The 19,420-nt window shown below is 39.4% G+C and overlaps 1 protein-coding gene across 1 annotated transcript in view; it reads left to right on the plus strand.

Moving 5' to 3' along the window:
- The first annotated feature begins 154 nt into the window (after positions 1–154).
- LOC112972534 (SH3 domain-binding glutamic acid-rich protein-like) overlaps positions 155–19,420 on the plus strand; it is a 28,083-nt gene continuing 8,817 nt past the window's right edge. The window contains exons 1-3 of the mRNA XM_026079153.1: positions 155–199; positions 7,484–7,669; positions 14,414–14,494. Coding sequence (XP_025934938.1) covers positions 155–199; positions 7,484–7,669; positions 14,414–14,494 — 312 coding nt within the window. The remainder of the gene's footprint in view (positions 200–7,483; positions 7,670–14,413; positions 14,495–19,420) is intronic.

Raw genomic sequence — 19,420 nt, forward strand, 5'->3', positions numbered from 1 at the left:
GAGCGGGAGAGGCCAAAGCTGGCAGATAGCTGCGGGGGGAATCATTTAGGATCCGGGTTAGCCCAGGCACTGCTGGTGCCTGGATTCCTCCCCGGACTCCGGTGACTTGTCGATAGCAGGCGCATTCTGCTGATTCGCTTTTATCGCTGTCAAGATGGTGATCAAAGTCTTTGTAGCCACATCCTCGGGGTCGACAGCGGTAGGTGTCTCATTTAACGAGTGCCTCTTTCTGCTAGGACCAGTTTGGTAAGTTAGCCGATGTCCAGATGAAGAGCCCAGGACAGCCTCAGTTTGACTGTGTGAAAAAGAAGCACTGAATTTCTTCTAGGCTGTGTTGACCACCTTATTCTTAAAAGCAACTCAAGATACAGAGATTTCCTGTTGATATTGGCTTGCTTGCATGCCAGTTTTTACTACATGTATAACGTTTGCATCTAAAATATGTCAATTAATATAATTTTATCTATTTGAAAAAGTATGCAATGTATGTGCACTGAAGAAGGAAAAAGTGGATATTGTATTTGCACAAAATAAGGTATATTGTTTACATTAGAAATTAATGAATTTGTTTTTGAAAGAGACTTTAGGACAGTTTAGGCAGTCCCCCTGCTGAAGGGGAACTGTGTTTAAGAAAGACTCTGGAGCCAAAGTGAGTGAATAAAACTGCAGAAAAAATGTCTTCCTCGTGCCCTTCCCTTTCCCTAGGTTTTCATGTTTTTTTCTCTTTTTTTTTTTGRTGTCTTTTGAAATGTTATACTGATGATTTTTGGTTTTGATGTCTACTGCTGTAGTTGTCAGCATAGTATATCAGCTGAAGGGAAGGGCATGTGAATAGTAGAGAGGCTGGAAGTCTGTGGGAGGTGGGAACCGGGAAAGGACTGTTTCCTTTTATATCCAGTTCCCAGATGAGCTCAGATTGCAGCTTTCCTTTGGCAGTCACTCATTCCCAGTGACATGGCTAAACAAATTGGCTGGTGCTTGCACGTAGCTGTAACTGCATCTCTATCTGTCTGACACGAGCTCCACGTCCTTAAGAAGCTTCCAGAGTTGAAAAGCTCAAAAAGCACCCCCTGTTTACAGGGTCACCATCTCTAGAAAATGAGCTGGGGGAGATGCACTGAAGTTTAAACTGGAATACGGCTAAGGAAGTTTGCAGGTCTCTCTTCAGCTTTTTTTGCCAGCCTGTTTCTAAGCTTGAGACTCTAAATTTAATATTGACATTTTACCATTTTTAAGGCAGAAAAAAGAGGAGACTGGAAATTGCAGGTCTGGTAATTTGTAATCTAGCAGTTACTGCTCGAGTAGCTTTATAAATTACTACACATTGTGCACTGACAGTCTTTTTTATCTCCTGTTTGGTTACCAAAGAAGACTCATACCTACCTCTTTTGACAATCATCTGTCTTCAGGGAAAAGTTGTGACCATGACTGAAATCCATCTGCAGACTTTCCATATGTGTATGTCATGGCCATCATTTTGGTCCTCCTTAGAGACTGATTTTGTGCAACTAAGGCATGAATTGTTGCCATTCCAGCTACAGGACTTGGGCTGTAGTTCAGCAGAGCACTTGTATGAGTGCTTTGATTAAACACTGACATTTAGGAGATCACTTACACAATTAAAACTAAGCATATCATGTGTTTAGGACTATCTGAACCAAAAGCTTTCCTCTGCTCTGTGCATCCCTCCTTCATCCCTCCCAACTAGCAGCTCTCTGACTCCTTTCTTCTTGGATTGCAATGAAGGGATGCATATGCTACACCCAATACTGGGCAACATACAAGCTTTATCCAGTCATTTTCAGCTGTTAAACATTGCTAATGCAGGTTACTACTGCTAAGAAAGATAAATAAGGCCAGTGAGCTGTAATAGGTTTTAAGCTTATTAATGCCAATCTCCACTATTTGTTAGCAGCCCACAAAAGCTGTCAGTGATATCCTGGATGCATACTGGAAGGAAGGATATGGCATTTTTACATAGCAGTATACTGCATTTCTTCCTTTCTTGTGTATTTTGTGTATTTTTAGCCACTGCAGTCTCAGAAGGCAGTATGTGTTCAGGTTACAGATGCATAATTGCAGTTTCAGCTAAACAAGATGTTCAGCTGGAGTAGTTTTCCAGGTTTACTGGCTAAAATGGATGAAAGGTATCCTTTCAATGAACCTTGAATGAGTTTTGATATCTATAAAATAAAAGTCACTCATGCAAGAAGCCAGCACAAACCTAAATATATCACTAAAATCCTACTAAAAACTATTTTTGTATCTGCCTTGTACAACTCTTCCTTGAGAAGAATGAATTTCATCTCTGCAGAGCTTAAATGGAAGCCTAAATTGTCCTAGTAGCACTGATGCTCTCTCCAGTGTGGCTGATCTCCATCAAATGCATATTGTTCTTTTTGAATTTCAGAATATGGTGGGTCTGACCTCCTTCAGTGTAGATCAACAAAGTTTAATTGGTAAAAAAAAAAAAAAGAGCATTTCTATTCTATGTATTATACAACCATACCAATAATTGCAACTGGTTATCACATTAGTAAATACTTTTCCAGAATGAATACAGTGAACTCAGTAACCTTCTGGTGTTCTAGAGCAGATGCTTAATGACATAATTCAGTGCATTTCTGGAGCAAAATCCGCTGTCTGTATTTTCCCCTCAACAATTCAGAAATTTATTTTGAATGGCTTTAGCTTTATTGTCCTTCTACTCCAAACATGTAGTTGATGTCAAACTATTAAGGCAATTCGAAGTGAAGACATGTACAGAATAAAAATATACTGAATGGCTGTTTTGAAACAAGCAGTAAAAACTAACGTATTTTTGTAACTAGCCACAAAAGTGTTTAGAAGTGGTTAATATCTTACAAAGTTCTAGTGTACCATAAATCACGGGAGAATGGACGTTTATGTCTTATGCAGAGGAAGTCTTCCAAAGTCTTGGAAACTGCTGCTTGTGGTTAGGTCACCTCTAAAGTCTTCTTATTCCCAGCGTTTTTGCAGACATTTTATGAACTTGCCCGCCTTTGAATCTGTAGATGTCAGTTTTAATATAACACAATCACTTCAAAAAGACTGAGCAAAATGTAGACTATCATCTGTATTATCTCCTCTGAAATACAGGGTAGAGGTTTGACATCTGTGATTGTGAATCTGACCATAAGCAAACCTGAACTCAGATTTCAAATCAATAAAGAGGGTAACACCTCATAGAGTACACAGCCACAACAGAAGTTGTAATTTAATAAATAAGAATAATTCTCTGTTCAAACAGAGTCAGGATAACGTTATCCGTGCAGCGTTAGAGCTGAAAGCTGCAGCAACTCTGCCTGCTGACATTAATGCTCCTACTGCTCTAATTGTTGACTAGATATCATCTGCTTCTGACATAGGCAAGCAGTCAAAGGGTATGCTCTGGATGGCAAGGATATAGATGAAAATATTAATTCTGCATCAGGTGAAGCTAATATTATCTGTAGTTCTTACATTCCAGATAATATTTATTTAAAATAGAACAGGTTTTGTTTAATTTAAAGGACATGGTAGCAGCCAGGCATGGTGGACCTTAAGCTTTGTTGAAAGGGAAAAATAATATCCTGATCACCACCACTTTCCAGGGAATCTRTGCCCAAGTAATCTGAATTCCTCCTGTGCCAGCAGACACATGTTAGGGCACAAACAAACTTCTGCAATCCTCATCCATTTTGGGAAACTCTTTGCATGTCCTCTGTGTTGTTAAGTCCTGAAAGATTTCCTTCTCTGAAGACAGTTTGCTGGAGAGGTTCTTTTGGTTACCCAGTGCCAGCCATAGCAAAGACTTGCTTTATGGTTTTGTCCTTAGTGTGTGTCCCAGGTATCAAAATCTTTTGCCCTGACTAAACCCCAGTATTGTAAGCCTTAAGACACCGTACATCTTTTGCCTAGTTTATTGTGGTTATCATTATGAGAAACATCTTGCACTCATATATTGCCTTATCCAGGCATAATTGCATGTAACATTCAGTAAAAAAGAAATAGCAGTTAGAATTTGTCCTGAACTTCACAATGTATAATGCTTTTTCTAGGTGTATGTTTGCACTCCACACTTCAGAACAGTATAGAGGTAGTGGACATAGTTGTAAACTAAATAGCTTTTTGTGTCAGAAGCAATCTAATTGCAACAACATGGACTCTKCATGGACTTATTTACCACAGCTAAACTTTTTCTGGTACCCAAACTAGCTTGTTTAGAATTAGCGTTGGTACCTCTACACTGTGCCTTAGTATGCACACCAACCAAAAGAGTGTTGATTTTCTGAAAATATTGTCCAGACAGAATCCTGGGTAAATAGTCCTTTCACCTGATCTCATTCACCCATTATCATGTTCTGCATGAGAAGAAAACAGATATTTTTTATGTGGAGCAAGAATTTTGGAGATGCTAGCATATTGCCACTTGTCAACGGCACGCATTCTGCGTGTCTGTTGCACCAAACATCAGGAGAATCATATTTACAATCCTCACTTAGCTAAAAGCTAAGAATGATCAGGAAACTCAATTTAGAGAAAGTAAAGGTCTCAGGGGCAAGAGCTTCCATTTTGTTATCTACAGGGTAATACTCAGCAGTGTGAAGGTCCTGGCTGGAGCATTTAAATACTACTGCAATATAGATAATTCATAGTAAGTATATGGTAGAGATGAAAGAAAAGCTCTTTTTTTCATGTTCTGTTCATCAACATGACATAAATTATTGCAATTCTTATAAACCAGTTCAAGCATGATTGTTACTACTAACCATTCAGAAAAGGTTTTACTAAAAAATGTTTGGGACAAGCCATGATAAACTTATGTCAGTTATTTAATACCGGAAATCTCTACAGTTCTCATTTAATATCTGAACAAATTTCTGTTTTTCTGTAAAGTTAACATCTGGCAACATCTAGTAGTCCTTAACCTTTAATTAAAACCCCAGAAAAGCATGAGGCTGCCTTTAATTACGAGACATTAAAAAAGTACATTTAGGGCTTTCTCAGGTTGCTGCTTGATTTCTGAACCAATGAGGGCTAGGAACTTCTCTTTCTGTTCACTTGTTATAAGCATAAGCTAAGATTCTGACCTAGTCAAACCACTTTAAAAAGCAAGAAAGAGAAATGGCAGGAATTAGGAAGCTCGCTGTAGAACCCTGAGATTTAACAAGAGTGATTATACATTAAAGGCCCCCTCTCCCACCTACCCCAACAAAATTCACGCTTAGCAGCAGAGATTAAGGATTTTAGAGGAGAAATGTGGTGAGGAGGAAGAATTAATTTTAAGGCCAAGTGACACTTAGGAGAGGAATCCGCAACCTTTTCCAGTCTGTGGTCCTCTGAAAAATTTCCAAGGGAGATGCCCCTTTGTGAGTCCCAAATATAAGCCCTTCACCAGTAGCTGACTTTTCATAGTCACCTTTTTTCATACTCCATGAAAGTAATCTCCTGAGGTCCACTGACCGCCACATAATCTACTGATCTATTGCAAGATAGCCAGTCTTTTCTGCCAGCACTGTGTGAGCACTAGGCAGCATGACAGTGTTTATTGCAATGTCTCTAGTAAGAGGTGATGAAATAAAATAACAAAGCCTATGTCCTGGATTAGATACTGAAGAAAATCCACACCAACTACCATTGCTTCCCTCTCTCCCACTAAGGATGCTGGCACTAGTTAGTTCAACATATACTGTAGTGTTTAGTCATTTCTTTGCCTTTCTCCTCCTGCTGTCTTCTTGTTTCCTCAGCATCCATTTTTTTCACACGGCCACCCTCCCCCTTTCTTTTTGCTTTTGTTGTGGTGTTTTCTTTTTTTTTTTTTTCTTTTATCCTGGTGCTGTCTGAGCAGGTGTTCTGAGTCTCCTGTATTTTATGAACCTGAAACTGAGGAAAAACCGTGTACTCAGCTTTAATTCTAAGCGTTCTAGTTGCAACCATAAGCAAGGGAGCACAGAATCTGTAGCTCAGTTTTCATTACCTCCCTGTAGGACTTTTAGGGCACTAGCTATTCCAGGAGCCACATCTACTTCAATGTCCGGATCCAAAGAGAAAAGCTGATGCTGAAATAGCATCTGTCAGCACTTGAATACACTGGCTTTCAGAGCATTTGGTGAAACTCTTAGCACTGTTGCATGCAGATTTTATTAACCATTTATACAAACATTATCCTGCCACTTCCTCTGATGAAGTGCTCCTATGTATTCCTCATGCAATCCTTTCTGCCGTCTGAATGTGTTCTCTAAATAATTGTGTAGCTAAACAGCCATTACAAAAGTTACCTCTGTTTAAAAAGTGAAAATAAAAATAAAAATAATCACCTCTGAGAACTGTCAACTGCATGTTCAACTGTGTGGCTTGTGAACACTTTGGAATTGTGTTTCCATCCAAAATGATTTGCTTTTTTAGCTCACTGTAAACTTCTGTTGTTGTCTTAAAAATGTACAGTATTTTCTGGATGTTGATTTGTTTTTAAAGCAAACACAGTTGTGTAGCTTTTCAGTTTTTCAGGCTTAGTAAATTATAGAAATACATAATCCATGCGTTATTTCTTGTCTCATTTCCTGTCTCCATTCTGGTGTTCAGATGTCTGATTTGTGGAAGACCTGTCTTCCAGTCATATGATGGCTCATATGCAAAAATTACCTTGGTGCTATCATTCCAGTTACCGTTTATATATGACATTAAATTGCTGTGTGGTATAGCACAACTGGGAGGAAAAGAAAGGCATGCCTGGAAGATGATTGTGCTAGACAGTAATTTAGTTGTGTGTGACCAGCAGAGCAGTGTGAGAAAATTTGTACTCTTCGGTCAAAACAGTGCTTGCTTCAAATGCCGTAGTCCTTGTAGAGCTAAAGTTTGGCCTAGCAGCTGTTAGAATAGACATATACAAAATGGGGAAATTATTTAAATGTTGCTTAGAAATAGCATCCTTTTAGTGAAGAGGTATAATGAGAATTGTATCTTCAAAATAAGGGGACAAGCTGTAGGCTTGGTGCCTGGATTCTAAGTGTATACAGTACTAGCATCAAAGGGAATAAGGGCCATGAATTTTAGCTGCCAGAGAAGCTCATGGAAAACTAACTGTTCTGTGCAATGAGCAGGATAAATGACAATGTTACATATTGGGAAGAATATAAATTCTCAGACCTATGCTGACTTCAGGCAGGATTAGCTTAAGTATCTGTACACCATACTCAAAGCTGCGAACAGAGTAGAAAGGTTCCTGCTGCGCCTCTTTTCTTAGGGAAGATGGAGGTACCATTGCTTCCTGGGAGGAAAGAAGGAAGTGGGGAGAGGGAGGGGGTAAAAAAGTAATGGCAGTGGTCTGGCTGCTGAAAAGCAGTGCTGAGTCTCACCTTCAAAAAGTTTGAGGGATCCAACTCGACATACCTGCATTGGTTCTGTTTGCAATAGTCATTCCTTTTAGAAAACAATTTCTTTTTTTAAAGAAGCAATTTTGTTTTTCATCTTTCCTAAACAGATCAAAAAGAAACAGCAAGAAGTAGTGGGCTTTTTAGAGGCCAACAAGATTGACTTTCAGCAAATGGACATAGCAGGTGATGAGGACAACAGGAAATGGATGAGAGAGAATGTCCCAGGTGAAAAAAAGCCTCAGAATGGAATCCCTCTTCCTCCACAGATCTTCAATGAGGAGCGGTACTGTGGGGTAAGAAGCTGTTCGGAAACAAATAACTTTAGAGACTATTCTTTCATAGCAAGTGCCTCTTTTCCATTAGTAGGAAGTGTCCTCAAACAAACTCCTTAAGACAATGCGAGATTTACTTTGAAAGAACAATTCTTAGAAAGTGTTTCTTAGGCACAGAAAGGAGATGAAACAAAATTATCCTTTTTTAGTAGAAGAATACACATGGAGGGAAAACTAACTGGAGAAACTCTGCTTAAGAGGCTGCATGGGTTATCCCCTGAAGATCCAGGGCCTGTGCGCTCACTGCAAGGCATGGGGTATTTAGTTTGCTGCCTTTGAGGAGCTCCCTGTTTTCTGTCTCACATTCTCCCACCTCCTGCTGTGTAGCTCACTCACAACTTAGCCTGCTGTTGACTCTCTGCCTACACCCTCATTTCAGCTCCTGAAGACCAAAACCAGTATTGTCTAAGTGATACTATGGCTTCTTTGCACAGTATCACAGGATAACGAAGTGTAGAATATGAAATTGGCTCAATTGCACTTGCAGTTTTAAGTGCTCCGTTTGTGGTCTGACAATACTGAGCTACTCAAGACTAGTGGGGTTCACAGCAAGGTTGATCTGCTCTCTCTAGCTGGATTGCACTTCCTTTCCTGAACTTTCAGCTAATTTTGCATGGTGTGTGTTGCTCTGTTTCACACAGAGTCCTCCGGGCTGCTAGGAAGTCAAGTGAATGTCTGAGGCACCAAGGACCATGAGTAGGCATTTTCCTTTTACACTGTGTTACAAATATAAATAAATAGTAGATATAGTTGACTGGAATAGTTCCAGTGTATGGCTTTTGAATTACTGAATTTGTGTTGCTTATTCAGGAAATATCCAGCTTCATAACAAATTGTAAACTCCATCAGGTGCTTTTATATTTACAGTACACATAGCTGGTAACAGGCACATTATCTCTCTGCAGAGATTTTGTACAAATCAGTGGAAGATAACACTGTAACAACACAAATATCAGGATCAAGAATCAAAAGAGATTTCTGAGGTAATTTTCTGCTCGTAGTCTGGATGAAAATACAAACTGGAAAGTACTCTAATATGATCTCTGAAATGAACTCGTAAAGTACTCTGAAATGCGTATCACATAGTGTGTCCAGTTGTGTTACTCCACAAATCCAGTGTGAACTATTGCATAGATTGTTTTGGGAGAGAAGGGATTTACATGCCACTAAGTTTTCAGAATTAACTTCACTGTTCTGAGAGCAAAAGTTATTAGTATATGAGTAACAGAGTAAAAATGTTTTCTCATTTTCTCATGTGAATCTTAAAAGAGAAATTGGCAGGTTAGAGTTCATGTGCATTTTAACATCTAATCTGGACCAGTAAAGAGTATCACTTGATATATCTTGTTCTGGATTTCCTGGCAACCAATGTGGCAATAAATATTTCTGAGATTCCCTGGAGCGGTTAGCTAGTGAATTAAAGAGCAGCTGCCTTACAAAGCATTGTGGCTGGTCTGCCTTGCCAATAAATGATAAATATACAGTTCTTACTCAATGTGTGAAACTATTTCAGGAAGCCAAATAATCTCCATGTTAATATAAATTTTATTTAAAAAGTATCATTTGCAAAGACACCTCAGTGTGGAAGGGAGTTGAGAAAGCTGTTGAGAAAGCTACTGGTTTGAAACTAAAGCAAATTTGAAATTAGCCTGAAAGTCTCTGGAGTTCTAATGTGCCCAGCTCTCAAAGCTCATATCTAAGGATCCCAGTGGGTGCGTAGCAAAAATTCATTTTTAGCATGAGGCTTGTCATCTCAGAACACTCTCCAGATAAATGAGGTAGGGAGATGCATATCAATACATGATCCTTACCCTTCTCCCTGGTATACTGGTGCCTTGAGGGAGCTGCACAATGAATGTGATGTGGGATTATGTGGGCTCATTGAGAACATGGCCACTGGCTTGCAGACCGGTGCAAAATTCCTTGGAGGGATGTGACGTCTTCCACAGAGTGTCTGTGGAATAAAGCTGGGGATCTGCATCCTACTTCCCTGCGTAACCTGCATAGGTACAACAGGCCAGTCACTCTGAAAACCAGGGCTGTTTAACACTGTTTCAGGTTTACATGATATATGTCACGCTACGAAGGTTTGATAGTAACGACTGAGACAGTAACATAATAAAAAAACTACATTTACTTCCTCACACAAGCTCTTAGATTAGTAACATCCATTAAAATAATGTGATTACTAATTTAGAAAGGATAGCCTGAAAAAGGATAGCCCAAAATCATCAGTTATTGATTCAGAAAGGATAGCCCGAAATAATGCAATTACTGATTTAGAAAGGATAACCCGAAACCGTCAGTTATTGCGCTAGTAATTGGACGCACTGCTTATCCCTACTTGAAAGCTTTCAATATATATTAACTCTTCCTCTGTGTCCCACTTTTGTTGCCTTCAGCCACATTAGAAAAATAGCAAAGATTTTCCTGGGTAGTGGATTTCAGTCCTGTATCCTGAGGTCATGAAAGTCCCATTAAAATGTGTTACTCTTGATAGTATACTCTTCAAGGGTCTCATTCTCTTGGTTGCTGGAAACCTCCTTAGAATTTCCAGCCTGGATATAGGCAACCAGTTTTTACCCATTTCCTTGTATGACAAAATTGCCCTTTAGCTTAAACAGCTCTAGCCCAATGTATTTGTAGATGGGAATCATGTCTTCTTTTAATCTTCATTTTGCTATGCTAAACAAGTCAAGCGCCTTATGCCTCTTTTTTCTATGACACATTTTCTTTCTTTCATTCTCCTTCCTACCAAATCCTTTCTTTCCTCATTCCCAAGTAGTCCTTTGTTTTTAGATCAGGACTTGTTATGTTTCATTTCTGCCCATTCTCTCTTCTGAGATCTCTCCTTTCCCTCACCTCACTTCCCACTGATCCTCCTATATGTTCGGTTCCCATTCACACATGTGCATGTATATACACGGTAGCAGTGTGCTGGCCTGGGAGCATTGACCTTGGGGAGGAAAATGCAGGATAAAAGATCTCCTTCCTATGCCTAAGGAAGGGATACATGACAACCTTCAAGTGTTTAAAACATTTCAGCAAAGAGGAGTTCATTATGATATGAATTCAATTTTGACCCCACTTTGAGGAGGAGTTTGGACTAGATGGCCTTCTGAAGTCTCTTCTCACCTTAATTATCTTTTGGTTCTATGATTTTGTAAAATATGTTCTGCTCCTTGCCCACTGGGGATGGAACAAGATGTGATAGGCATAAAATGCAGCAAAGGAGGTTTAGGTCAGACATCAGAAAAAAATCTGTTCTAATGAGAAAAATAACAAAGCACTGGAACAGGTTATTAGGGAGATTTTTTCATTATGTCATTAAAGATCCTTAGCAATGGATTGGAAAAACATCAGTCAGGAATGGTATAGTCATTCCTGGCTTGGAAAAGTGGTCCTTTGAGATGGTCCTCGATCCTCTCTTCTCCACTTCAGTGAAAGTTTGTGGGGGAGAGATACTGGGCAAAGAGACTTACTTTTTGTGCTGGAATAGACTGACATAATGAGTAGGTAAGTACAGCCTTGCTGAAAATCTCCTTTTCTGCTGATATTATAAAAGCGTCTGCATCTCCTGTCTGACACGGAAGAGCTGCTTTGCTTATTGCCTTGTACTGTAAAATGGAGGTTTCTTATGGATGCGTTTATGAAAATACTCCATCAGCTGCTTTTCCATGGGGTCAGAGAAGCTTAAAGCTGTTTTATAAATAGCATGAATCTTGTTTTTCTTTTGGATCTTTAGTATTGTCACTTGTAGACACAGATTAGAAATGGAATCATTTTTTATGCGTGGCTATACTACCAGTTTCAAGTATCTGTTCTAAACCATCAACGTTGGCAATTATGTTCATATTTGATCTTTTTCTTAAGCTGCTTCTTTGCTCGTGTCTAGACAGAAGTCTGTGTCTGTGTCACTTCCTAAATATATTGAGCACTCTGTTAATCTCCTGTCTTTGCTTTTGCTTAGCAAAGGAAATTAGAAAACTAGGAAAGGAACAGAATGTAAACTTCTGGTTTTCTCTGGGAGCTGAAATCTATAGAATCAACTACCCATGTACATCTTATTTTAAAGAATCTCTGAATTATTAAATGTAATCTTTACCTGATGCTTCGTGTAACTGCTGAAGTCAAATATACAGAAATCACAGGGACCTCTGGAGGTCTCTAGTCCAATCTCCTGCTTAAAGGAGGGCTAACTTTAAAGTTAGATGAAGATGTTTGAAGCTTTGGCCAGGCAAGTTCTGAAAATCTCCAAGGATGGTGTTTCGACAGCCTCTCTGTTCAGTCTGATCTGGCGCTGCACTAGTTAGGTTGGGAAGAATTTCTTCTTAATGTCCAATTGAAATTTACAGTCTGGCATTTCCCCAGTGGTCATACAAAGGATGATACATATACTGTATATGTATATATGCACTGGTATCATAAAGAAAAACTCCTGTGTGTATTTTTTGCAAATATTTTTGCTACATTTTTCATAGACTAGTTCCAAAGGCAAATGACACCACCACCCTCTGCATTTAGTGTTTCCATCTTCTCATATAGGTATAATATTATTGCTTACCAGAAATACATTGTTATTCCTTTTTTCTCTTACTGCCTGTCCTGGGAACTCTTTTCGATTAACCAGTGATTCAGTGAGTGGAGATTTGAACAAGTCATCATAAGGAAAGCAAGAGTGCAAATCTACAATGCATAACTATTCCATGGTCACTGTAAGCATGCTTTTACCCCAGGTAAATGATAAAATAGCTCACCTCAGTGTAAGTAGGGTAAATGACCTTTTATTTAGTGTGATATCACACATTTACTGTGGGATATCAGTGTGCACTGTCTGTTGCCCAGGAGTACCTGATATGCTGGAAGCTTACATCCAAGCTTATCCTTTGAAAAGAAGTTCATCTGCTCGTTCACATGTCTTGCTTGTGACCTCAGGTTTGGTTACCTGCATGGCTATGTGCCTCTGGAGATTTTTGGGACAACTTGCAGCCTGTTGCTTTTCCTCTAGAGAGGAACTAACAAGACATATACAATAGTAAGCCCAGTTCTTGACCCTTCATTGTTATGATCCTGTCCTTGTTTCCCAGCTATTGATATGCTCTGCCACAGTTTGCTTAGTCTGTTATACGAGTAGGCAGTGCACAGGAGGACACAAGAGTTCCTGGTGTTTGTGTGGCCTGTCAAAGGCCCGTGTCAAATTCCAGACCTTGCCTTTCGAATTGCAGAAAATCTTTGTGCTCTTGTTTGCTGTAGTCCTCCAAAGTTTATGGGTTAAACTTCAGACACTGGCTTTCTTAAATACTTAAGGCAGACTTGGTTTAGATAAAAAGGAAAACCACAGGGCAAAATGAAAGCAGCAAATGGATGGTTTCCAGAGTGGCTGAAGCACCAGGGGATGTTCTGCCTGTTCAGGCCAAAATGTGTTCTCGGGCTTCCCCCAGCCAGGGCAGCCCCCAGCTCCTGTAACTAGGTCTATGTCTGTGAAAACCAATCTGTTCCACAGATAAATCTGTTAAGCTATGTATGCCCCTTCCAAACTGGACTGAAAAGCCATTTATTCCAGCCTTGTTGATATTAAGGTGGCTTCTGAACCATCCACTGCAGCCTGTTCCTAGGATTACCATTCTCCAACCATTTATTCTTTGGAAATGCTACAACAGCCCAATAAAACAACTCAAGTCCTAGCTCAGCTTTACAAACAAGTCTCAGGGATAATTCAGCACCTTACTATTTATAGGCTTCTATTTTTGGAGTTATTTGGGATGAGAGAAAAGATGATAAAGATGTCAAGGCAGTAGTCTAGGATTCAGCAGACCTGCATTCATTCCCTGTCCTACACAGAGCTGCTGTGTGATCCTGGGATGGTCACTTATCACCAGAATTTCAGCTGACTTCTTAAATGCATGTTGATTCTCACCGGAGTAAGATATGGGTCGTGAACTCCCCAGCAGCAAACTAGCGATAGCAGAGCTTCCCTGTTTGATAGGAAAGTTGAAAGGATGAGTACAGTAAAGACCATGCAAGCTCTAGGTACCAGGATAGGACACATTCATCCCATCTTTTCAGTTATTTTAGCACTGAAGAGAAAATGGGCATTTATGTTTTTTATAACATGTGATTTATAACTGCAGTTCACATATGGACAAGATGTTTTGCCTCATATATACATGTCAGAGGGAACGACACAGCCCTTGGTTAAGTTTGTCTGAAATGATATTGCATTTTCTAACTAGAGTGCCTTCCTATAAAATAAACAGTTTCCTCATTGCCATTTCACTTGTGCTATTACGCTGATTGTTGCCTTTCATTTGCCATAAAGCTGCCCAGGGTTTTCAGGGCCTAATTTGGGTTCTTACTCAAAACAAGATTTGTTATAACATTTAAGTGGAAATGTCTTAGCTTTGGTGTGTACCGCTGAGGCACATTAAAATGAGATGTTTAATTTTATATGATTCTAACATAGGTGTGATATAATTAAAGTGTAAATCTCTGGAGAGATTTGCCTATTTATTCATTTTGCCAACCAGCATGAAACTCCCTTTACCTGAATATTCTTTCTGGGGCTTGGATAATGCAAGCACTTGCACAAATGCATAGTCATTTTCATCAGTGTAAGAAAGCTTTGCCTGAACTAGTTTTTTCTTTGTGTGTTTTTTGTTTGATTTTTGTTACTGATTATCTGTTGTTTGTTTGTTCCTTTTTTAGGACTTTGAATCCTTTTTCTCTGCTAAAGAAGAAAATATTATTTATTCGTTCCTGGGTCTTGCTCCTCCTCCAGGCACAGAGGTATGCACTGCTATCCTTCCATGGGGGCCATTTATTTGATTTTAATAAAAGATGAAGGTAGGGACTGACTCAGCATGTCAAATAAGGGACAGTGCCAAGTACTACTTTAGATGCTATCGCAGCAAAGTGTTCGTAAGGAAACAAAACAGTGGCTGGTTTAGTACTAGGAAGTATTTCTCTCTTCCCTTCTTTCAGCACAGGCTTGTTGCCATGTGTTCAGCTGAGGATTTTTTATTGAACACAAAGCAGTATTTTTTCATGTGCAGCTTTCAATGTAATGAAATTTATAGGGTGTATTAATTACAGGAGACATTCACTTCTCCTTAGCTGCATCAAACCTTGAGCAAATAGGGTTTGTATTGGCTGCCAACAGAGGGATGCTGGACCTAGTCCAACCTGAGTATGCCCAGGCTGCTGTTCTGGGGTTCATACGCTCTGCCTTGAGGAGATAAGTTAAGGCCTTACCCAAGACTTCATGAAATCCCTTTGGCTAGTCTACCCATTCTTCTCCATCCRCTGTATTTTGACAATGTTCTAACATATTTCTAGCAAAAGAAAGAGGTGTTTCTTTTTTGGCTTTCTCCTTTACTGAAAGCAATGTATTTTTTCTTTAACACAGTTGTTATTACTTAGAAATTTTATAACTCTTATCCTGAGATCATGTCAGATCATAATCAAATGTTTCCATCTTTAACATGGGTGATTCAACCAACAAAATTAATCAAGAGAGTGGTGAGTCAGACTGATAGCTGTATTGTGTGACATGGCTAAAGAACTGCTCTGGAGCATGAGATTTGCTTTCTAGTCTAATTCTGCTACCAACTGTGGAGCAGCGTAGAGTAAAACACCATTGTAAATGCCTCTGTTTTTCCTCTTCTGTAAAAGCAGAGAGAAAAATGAGCAAATGAGCCTTTGCTAAGTGCCCTGAGATCTACTGATGCAGAGATACCCCGGGGAGATCCGCTGTTGCTGTAAATGTTGTCTTTGACACCATGTCCCTGTGTGATAAGGAGCAAGTGATTTGAACTTTCTACTTTAGCTGTCCCATCTCCCACCAAGGGAAATTAAAATTGCTTGCCTGCTTCACAAGGGTCTTGTGAGGATTCATTTAATTAACATCCACAAAGCCATGAAAGTCTTAAAGGACCTACAAGTATTACATATTATAATCATTATAAAAGATATGTGGAGAATCAGTGAGATAACGAAAATTGCATTTTTCCACCTTTTCACTTCATATATTATCTGCTCCTTCATGCAAGGTTCTGTTAGGTAGTATGTCTGTGAAGCAAAGTAGCAATTTTTTAGAATTCAATCATTCCTACCTGACAGCAGAGGCTATTACAGTTTCTAACTTGTGACAACTTTGTAAATGTTGAAAATAATAAGTTCAGAACAATCTGCCAGGCAGATAACTTCTCGTGCTGTTGGTAGCAAACAAGAATGGTTTATGCTGATTAACTGCTGCATTGGCAGTGTTGGGGATTGTTTCAGTCCAGAAAATAGAATAAATAAGAGTGCTTTTAAAGAATATGTGTAAAGAATGGAAGTATATTTACATCCTGCCCGTTACAGAATCTGTTCCTGAATTTGAGAGAGAAATATTAAGTGTTTTAGCATTTTTTATTGCAGAGGTRTTTCTCGGCATCTTGACTGCATACCAGTCTGGCTGTGCTTTGTCATACAAGTGACCTTGCTGCGGTGCTTCTGTTTTCTTTTCATTAGGCTGTCAATTCAACCTTAGCATGAAGTACAAAGGGTGGTTCATGACATTGCCAGCAGCATGAATCTGCGAAAGTATGTCAGGTGTGGAAGAGATGCTGATGATGACAGATATGACAGAGTTTCCTACTAATCCCTTCTTAAATCTTTTTTTTTTTCCTGGAATATGGTGATAATTTACAAAAGAAGCAAACTCTAAAGTATGAAAACACAACAAGTCAGTAAGCTTTTGCCTTATAGGTGTTTTTACCTCACTGAGGCATTATAAAGATTAATATGAAGCTGGTGTGCTTTTTATACTGACCGCTCCTGCCTCAGAAGATTCTCTTCCCTTCTCCATCCATCTTTTGAATCTTATTGTGCCAGCAGTAGGTACACTCTTTAATGATCATGATGCTGTTTCTTTGCACAGCCTACTAGGATCCTGATCCAGCACTGTTTTTAGCCTATTTCCCAGAACAAGCAGAGGAACCTTTTGCCATTCCTTCAACAAATTCTAACTTCCTAACAAAATAGTTGTTGGAGAATTAAATTAACTGCCACATCAGTCTGCTAAGTGCACAATACATGTTTCATTTTTGCAGATTCTCATTTTTGTAGCCCTGACTTCTCTCTGGCATAGATGGCTACAATTTGCCACCAGACCTCATTAAGAAAGGTACCTACACTGGACACCACTGCTAGGTATGTGGAGCTCTGATGGCTCCAGGAGCTGTCAGTCCCAATGTGCAAGTACAAGCTAAGCAGTAAATCTGATTTGTCCAAGCTAAGCAGTAAGTCTGATTTGTCCAGGACACATCAGAATTGCCACCAAGGTGCAGACTGACAGACACATGCAAAGAAGCTCTGAGTACACATGGATATAGAGGAGATCCTTACCAGATATGCAGCACACATGCAAATTAGTCTTTGTGCACAGTATCCTCTTACTTAAAAAAAAGCTTTAATTGTTTCAATAGGAACCAGCAAGTCAACGTCAAAGTTAACCAGGCTGGCTGGAAAACAGGCTGGAGGCAGCTCCCTAAGTAGGCACTTCTCCCGACAGTCAGCCTTACTGTGACCTATGCTAAGGTACGCACTGTAGTACAAATAATGAGTTACTGTGTTGACCACTGTTTTCCTGGTCCCAATCCAATAAAGTATTTAGATGCATGAGTGGCATGTGAAAAGTGCTGTAGCTCTTGGTGAAAAGGCTTAAGCTCCGAATGCTGAGTCCTTGCTTAGGTCACTGTGGGAATCAGGCAGAGTTCTTCACACTTTTCTTCCTATATACCAAATACATTATTATTATTTTTTTATTATTATTATTATCAGGGTGCTTTTTGGCCATAAAAATTAGTGACACTGTAAGAAATCAATGCAATATTTTTGGTGTTTCAGGAAGAGTCAATTAGCTCACCCCCTTCTCTCTCTCCTGGAGCCTCCCCATCACACTGGTTATCGTATTTCCCTCAGCATCATTTAGCAGCAATGAGCACCACAGTTTTATACCCCCAAGAGGACAAGCAGGCATAGTGTTTGTGTTAATAAGTTCTTTATTCTGTTACTATGGAATACCTTCTCACTTGAAGGAATACCTGGTCTTAAATACTTCTATTTAATTCAAACTTCTAAATAAACAAAAAGTTTCATGTCAGACTGGGATTTAGAGGGCAACTATACTTTATGCCTGACCCAAAGATCACTCAAGTTAGTGATGGATTTCTGAATGATTTTGGTTAATCTTGGATTAGTGGCATGAACAACGATGTGCCAAGAGTATACAGGTACAGGACTGAGTTATAATCAATGTACTTCTTAAATCTAGGCTAATGAACATCAGTCTCAGATGCCACAATGTGGTTTAAAGCTGGGTACGTTTCTTCTTAGGGCCCCATCACTTTTATGCTCARTCTGAGACTGTTCTCAGTATAGTATAATGCTGATATTCCAAATATCACAATTGTCCATATAATCAGTGAAAACTCTGTGTGTGTGTGTATGTGTCTGTGTGCTGGCTGATAACATGCTGCTTCTAGAGTTTAACTCTTTCAGCCATGAATTTTATTTGCCTTATCTTCTGAGTAAGTTTATGATTCATCTCAGACAGTTTTACATGATGGTAAATTTTAGTTAAAATGCCATCATCACTCTTTGTGTATTTTTAGCCAAAAATATTGAGAACTGGGATTTTAAATGTTAGGATATATATTGAAAATAAATATCCAACCAATCTAGTCTTCATGAACACTATTCATTTTAGGAACTGCTACAGAGAAAGCATCTGTAAGGAAATTATAATTTGCTTAAGCATACAATGTATAAACACAATGTTGCACAAGAGAGTTTCAATATATTTCTGTATTACTACATATTCTTATCTTCAAATTCTTTGCTAGCTCGTGGGGCAAAGGTAAAAGATAAGTTAAACCAAACAAATGTCTCTGTAGATCTAGTTTTAATAACAATGCTACCAGCATAAGAGTGCAGTGAGCCTGCAGTTTCATGTACACTTGAAACAACACAGGGTTGCCAGGTAAAGAAATAGACCCACCTTCCTCCTGATCCCTCCCCTTACTCGCAGCTGCTCTTTCCCCTCCTCAAGCATCCTCCAAGTGCTAGCAAAAACGTTTGTGCAGCTGTGGAGTGTGCAAGCTGCCAGAGATAGAACTGTTTTTCTTTTTAAAGCTTTAATCTAGATCAGTCCCCTGCTACAGTTCACCATGCAACCCTGCAGAAGCTTTTGCTGATAGCAGGGGAAGGGGCAGTGCAGCACTGTGAAGGACTCCTGGGAGGGCCTGACTCGCTTCTCTGACACTTTTTGCTAATAGTGTTCTTTATTATTTTTTGTTATCCCCTGGGGAGGGGAAGGGGAGTTTATGAGCCTTATGAGCCTGTTAAAATCTCTTTTAACAAGATTCTTACATAAAAAGCATGTTTTCCTTGATTCAGGAGAAAACTGCTAAAGAGGCACCAAACCTTACAAAACAAAACCATGGAAGTATTTTGTCTATCTTTGCCCTACCATGATACCTGCTTCCAAACATTCCTGTCCTTGTTTCTACCATTTTTTCCCCAGTCTAGCAGAACATCTCTGTAGGAGAACGTCTTGTATTGCATGGCAAACTGTGGGGCAAAGATCACAGAGCCAGCACTGACCAAGTCTGCTTGAGGGCTATAAGCCAGATAGCTATGCCGGTGTGATGCTTCTGCAGGATAAGTATA

Source organism: Apteryx rowi, unplaced genomic scaffold, assembly GCF_003343035.1.
Source record: "Apteryx rowi isolate R43461 unplaced genomic scaffold, aptRow1 scaffold_493, whole genome shotgun sequence".
Classification (NCBI taxonomy): domain Eukaryota; kingdom Metazoa; phylum Chordata; class Aves; order Apterygiformes; family Apterygidae; genus Apteryx; species Apteryx rowi.